This window comes from Cicer arietinum, chromosome 2 (genome assembly GCF_000331145.2).
Source record: "Cicer arietinum cultivar CDC Frontier isolate Library 1 chromosome 2, Cicar.CDCFrontier_v2.0, whole genome shotgun sequence".
Taxonomy (NCBI): domain Eukaryota; kingdom Viridiplantae; phylum Streptophyta; class Magnoliopsida; order Fabales; family Fabaceae; genus Cicer; species Cicer arietinum.
This window is the reverse complement of record NC_021161.2, coordinates 1,478,212-1,484,601: the sequence shown is the minus strand read 5'-3', so window position 1 is coordinate 1,484,601 and position 6,390 is coordinate 1,478,212. Positions and strand designations below refer to the sequence as shown.

The 6,390-nt window shown below is 29.8% G+C and overlaps 1 protein-coding gene across 1 annotated transcript; it reads right to left on the bottom strand.

The window, feature by feature from the left end:
• Positions 1-1,443: 1,443 nt before the first annotated feature.
• On the bottom strand, positions 1,444-2,766 carry LOC101489360 (AAA-ATPase At3g28540-like). The gene has a single exon (XM_012712634.3). The coding sequence runs from the start codon at positions 2,689-2,691 to the stop codon at positions 1,444-1,446; it is 1,248 nt and encodes a 415-aa protein (XP_012568088.3). The 5' UTR covers positions 2,692-2,766.
• Between the last annotated feature and the right edge of the window lie 3,624 nt (positions 2,767-6,390).

Sequence of the window (6,390 nt, the reverse complement as noted above, 5' to 3'; positions counted from 1 at the left end):
CGCAGTCCCTTCGGTTTTAGAGCGGTTATTATGCCGCAGTCCCTTCGGTTTTAGAGCGGTTATTATGCCGCAGTCCCTTCGGTTTTAGAGCGGTTGTTATGCCGTAATTCTTTCAGTTTTTTGAGCGGTTGTTATGCCGTAGTTCTTTTGTTTTTAGAGCGGTTGCTATGTCGTAATCACGTTGTTTTTAGAGCGGTTATTATGCCGTAGTCCATTCGTTTTTTTTGTCTTTTTGAGCGGTTATTATACCGTAGTTATGAATGGTCATAGTACCATATTGAGAGTGACTTTAATTGTCATATTGAGAGTGGCTTAAACTGCCATATTGAGGGTGTAATTCTAGAACGGGTTTCTACGGTGCAGTGGAACTCCGACACAGTGAATCTGGGCTGTTTTATCTTAACCATATCCAAACTAATAGATGGCACCATTGTCCTTCACTTCTTCTGCAGATTTTCCATTAGCCTTCATTGCCTTCAGCTGAACTTCCTTTTTCTTTGCCTCCTCCTCTTCCTTTTTCTTTACACTCTCAAGAGATTGAATTAGATTCTTCAAGCAAGCCTCAAAATCTTCTGTGTTGGACTTTGGCATCAGAGACTCAGCAACATCAGAAGGTGTCATATTAACCTCTCCCGACAACTTTTCAATAATTGGAAATAAATCAACATTAGAATCAATATCCAAATAGTTTTTTGCAAGCACCTTAAAAGCATGATAGCTACAATAGGACATTTCATTATGCTTATCCATCCTCCTTTCCTAATAAGAGCAAGATCAAGTTTGTGTTGGAACCAGAGGACTGTGATGCACACAGTCAAAGCTTGCGCGACAAAAACAGCAGAAAACAGAAAGGAAGGAGAAGAAGAAATGAATAAGATGATTCTGGTTTTTATTGAATTGTTCACTTTACAAAGTGTTCCTTTTATATGTATTACACAATTGCTTCAAAAGCCATTTATCCAAAGGTAACTAACTAACAGTCATAACTAACTAACAACCTTCTAAACTTGGTAAAAAGACAGTTATGAAATAAATCTCAACAGTTTGTCCACAAAATTGGTTGTGAAAATTATGATTCTCTCGCCTCCAGATGCTTACCAAATCCCCTTCCTGTGATTTTTAGAGCGTATTTTTGAACAAACCTATGAAGCTGAAATGGGAAAAAAATTCATACATGCCATACAAAAATTTTTGGGCTAGTATCTGTGAGACTAGTGGTGACCTTGTTTTCTTCATTCCTTACTTTGAAATGTTTAATTTCTTAGAGAATATAGGGTTGGGTTGCCATGTGTACAATGTACGTTATATTGATGATTCTGTTTTTCTTTAAATGTTGATGATTTCTGTGACTGATGATGAAATATTGTTTTAAAATTCTATTAAATCATTCATGCCATCTGAATTGATGATGTTAATGACTATTATGACAATGATGATATTGTCTTACACTGATGATTCCTCGAGGCATTGTTCCATCTCAGCTTCCTTATCTCTCTTTTCTGTTTTTTCCTTTGCTCTCTCAAGAGATTTAATTAGATTCTCCAAGCGAGTCCCAAAATGATCAGTAATTGACTTTGGCATCAAATTCTCAGCAACATCAGCAGGAGACATATTGACCTCTCCCAATAATTTTTGAATAATTGGAAACAAAACATGATCAGAATCATTATCCCAATAGTTCTTTGCAAGAACCTTGAAAGCTTGATAGCTACAATAAGACATTTCAATATGCTTATCCATCCTTCCCCTCCTAATAAGAGCAGGATCAAGTTTGTCCACAAAATTTGTTGTGAAAATTATGATCCTCTCACTTCCACATGCAGACCAAATTCCATCAATAAAATTCAACAAACCAGAAAGAGTTACATTACTTTCTTTACCATTACCATCTTTGTCTTCCTTCTCATCCTTTGTCCTTTGGCCAGTGAGATCAATAGAACAATCAATGTCCTCAATTACAATAATGGATTGGCTCGACGTCGCAATCAAAAGTCTTTTCAACTCATTGTTATCCTTGATAGTTGTTAGCTCAAGATCATAAACATTATAGTTCATAAAATTAGCAATAGCAGATATCATAGTAGATTTTCCAGTTCCTGGCGGTCCATAAAGTAGATAACCACGTTTCCAAGCCTTTCCAACTTTAGCATAGTAATCTTTTCCTGATTTGAACTTAATAAGATCATCTATAATCTCTTCTTTCTTCTCTTGGTCCATAGCAAGTGTTTCAAATGTTGCAGGGTGTTCAAAAGTTGTTTGGCTCCACTTGCTGCTTCTTGGTTTCCACCAATCATTGCTAGGGTTGTTTGTGTAAAGCTTAAGCTTCCTGTTCTTCAATTTAATAGCTTTTCCTTCTTCCAACACATGTTTGATATAAGAGGTAGTGATGAGTTCACGGTAATTTTTATGGAAAGTTAGTGTTAAATATATTTTATCATTTGAATCATTAGGAGTGTTATGAGAAAACCACCAAACTTTTACCCCTTGGAATTTATCTTCAATCTCTTCAGCGTCCTCCATTGTAAGGACAAGTGGAGTTTGGCTATTTGCAACAACTTCAGCTTTAAGTCTTTTGGAATTTTCCAATGAATTTGCACTGAGATATGTTAGGATGCATGAGTAAGCGTCGCTGCGTTGGAGGCACTGTCGTGATACAGACTCAGGGAAGGTTATATGCATGTAAGGGGACATGAAGCCAATGAATTTTTGAATGTATTTTCTAACATGTTTATGAAAGTGATGTGGGACGAATGTCTCATATATGCCATACAGAAACATTAAGCTAGACAGAATTGACCAAAGCTTTTTCTTTTGGGCAATTATGTTTTGGCTTAGTTGTGGTAACCCTATATTCTTCATGTCTTAAAGTTTGAAAAGTTTAATATATTTCAAAGAGAAATATATATAGGATTTGGTTCTATTTTTTTTTCTTTCAAAAATGAACCAATAGACAGAAAGAACTATGAAAACATATATGATGAAAGAATGAATGAAGCAAAAGAAAAACCTAATTGGAGATGTTGTTAGTAAATGATATGCATTAGATTGGTATGCCTTTAGAAACTAAAATTTGTTAGATTGGTATGTGTAGAGTGCATCATGTATATTGATATGTGTAGGGTGCCTCATGTAGATTGTATGTGTATAGAAACTAAAATTTATTTTATAAATTTTTTTATTAATTATAAAATTGCAATTTTTATTTGAGACTCAATTTTTAAGATTAGAACAGAACTCCAAAATCTTTAAAATTGTGTCATATGCACTAATGTATATAGATATACATTTTTTTTTGTAAGTTTGATAAAATTAGAAAATAAATTGGAACTATTTTGTAAGTGTTAATTAATTGTAAAATTTTCTATCTATCTATATATATAGTTTAAATTTTATTTCAAAATATAAGTTGAAAATAATAATTTTTACAGTAATGAACTATTTAAAATTGTGTTTTTGATGATTAAAATATGAATGAATTTTTAGAAATCTTATAGATTTTAAAAATATCCGTGATTTATTTTATTTGTATTGTGTTTAGAAATGTGATTTATCTTAGTTGTTCTTATTTAGACTTGAATTATTGAAAAATAATTTAAAGAAAAATTTGGAATTCTCAATGAATTATTTTTGGGTGCTAAATGTTTAGTGATATTTTTTTAATAATAATTTAAGTCTAGAAATTAATTTTTAGAATGATGTGTAACCTTGAAAGTGATTTTTGCACTACCTGATTCAATTTGGTTTGGTAATGTATTGTATTTTCTAGTAAATAATTATTTATCTTATATTTTACTTGGAAAATCTATATATGCTTCCATTTGTTGTAACTTTTAAGTGATGGTTAACTCAAAAGAAAATTTAATCGTGATCAATTTGTAGCAGTTAGACCTCTATGAGAATATGTTTCATTTTTTGAATCATTGTTTGAGTTATGAGATGAATGTAAAATCTTGGTGTTAATTTTGGATTAGTTATTTGAATGTGTATATGATTATGTAAATATTAAATTGTTCGTGTTTCAAGTGTTCTAATTGTTGGGGATCGGTGTATAGAGTTAGAGTAGTCGAGAGCAATTAAAAGTGAAATAGTTCTATATTTCTTCAATCGGATTATTGATTATATATTGATACTAGTGTCATTTCCTTGTTGTTGTAAGTAGTTGTAAATTACCAATAAATTATTGTTAATGTGTAATTAAGTGAATTTTTAACTTGAAGTAAGGAGTAAGAGTTGTGGCGCCACCTTCACACTCCTGAAACACGTTAAAGATACTTTTAATTATCCATACTAAAAATTGAATGATTGCAGTTATAGTTCCTTAAGTAGTTGACTACATGAGTAGGAGGGACTAGCTACCCCGATGACTCATCGTCAATAAAAGAGAAAACGATAACTCATTATTTTGTTAGAAATACCTTTTAATTTTATTTTTAACGAGTTAAAAAAAACATGTTCATTGCTTATATCAATTGAATGAATTTAATTATTAAATATATATTATTAGGAAATAGTATCTCTATATTAGTTTTTTTTCTTTCTCCTTGATTATATACGGCGCATGTTTTTACAGAATAATTGATTGTAAATTTATTATAATATTATTAAGTTGTTAAATGTGTTTAATATTTTAAAAATAGCTCTCTCTTTGTCAGACCTAAGTTAAATTTGTTGAATGTTTGGTGATAGGATTTAGACTTTATTTTAAGGAGTAAAACTAGTAATTTCTTGTTTGAAAGAACTAGTTGAAATTGACAACATACTTCAAATGTGTTTAATTTATCAAAACTAAATGAACTACGTTATTATTTGCAAAATCTATATGTTATGTTATGTTATGTTTTATATGTAAATTACAGTGAGTAACTCTATGGTATTTTATTTTTATAATGGAATGATAAATGTGATATTTTATTTCATAATTGAATGATAAATGTTGTGTTTAATTGATTTATTTTGTCGTGTTATTCTATCATTCTATGTTAGTTGATTTTTACATGTTGTGCTTAATTGAAGATTGAATGTCTTAAATATGTTTGTAGACTAAGTTTGAATCTTGAGGGTGGTAAGTTAGATATTAGTTCACTCACTTTTATGATGTGCTAGTTTTATATATACTAGATTACATGAGCGATATCAATAATAAATATTATATCTTATTATTTAATATATTTTTTAAAAAATAATAGTATTTAGTGTAATATAGATTTTAAAGAAAAAGATTTTATGCGATTTTACGTGTATATACGCACACCCAATTAATATAGCATTCTTTTATGCGTTTGACTAATATTAAATGTGTACTTAATTATATTTATTTAATTCTAAATATATTTTATTTTAATTATTTACTTTATAAATAATTATCTTGAGATAGTGGTAATATTGTGTTTGATTTTCTTTATTTTTATATACTTATGATGATATTGTGGTTATATATATATTAAGTATGATTTAGTATTTAATATAAAGTGTTGATTTTATACTTATTTATTTTATAATTTTGAATATTCTCTAATTATGATACTATTTTAATGTGAGTATTAAAAAAAAGTATCATTAGGGTGATTATTTTGAATATGAAGATTTTGATTATTAATATATTTTAAACGATTTATTACTTTATTTTATAAAATATTAACAATATTTAGTAATTAAATTATGTTAAAAAAATATTAAAACATTAGTTTTATTAATTATTGGTTTTATTTAAAAATAAATAAAGGGACCAATGGGTTTGACCCATGTGTGAACCCTAATTGTTAATAAAATAAAACAAACAAAAAATGGAACGGAGTTGGACGGCGGCCGTAAAACCAAATAGAAACACAACAACAATCTATAGTTTGACACCGATGATCGATAATTGTTCTAGAAAAGTTTTTCCGTTCTTATCCAAATTTCATTATGTCGTTTTATTCATTTAGGTAGTCAAATAAACATACTTCCTCAGATTTTTTAACCATCCAAATTTCTCTCTAAAATACTCGTCCGTTTATAAAACTCCTTAGTTTGAACCGTTCTCCTTCACCGTAAGTCCGATTTGAGTGAAACCAACGCCAAAACGACCGTGTGAAAAATTTCTATTTTATCCAATGATTTGTTTTATGATTTATTGTAAGTTTCCTTGATCGAATTTCAAATTTAGTTTTTAGAGTATCTTTTCATAAACTATTTTTAACGTTTACCCATAAATTGTCGACTTAGATCGATTGATGGACACAGAGTCAATGAACAAAGGTTGTTTGCTCGTGGAATCATATTCGTGTGTGAAAGCGTCTAAATAAGGTAAGGGGTGAGAGAGCGTTTGAATTCATGAGTATAATATATTGTGAGATGAACGGGAAAACCGTATTTCCCAACGATTCATTTGGGGCTCGTTACGTACGGCAG

Bases quoted from the DNA above. Each gene is read 5' to 3' on its own strand.
- LOC101489360 (XM_012712634.3), bottom strand. From the start codon at position 2,691: ATGTCCCCTTACATGCATATAACCTTCCCTGAGTCTGTATCACGACAG.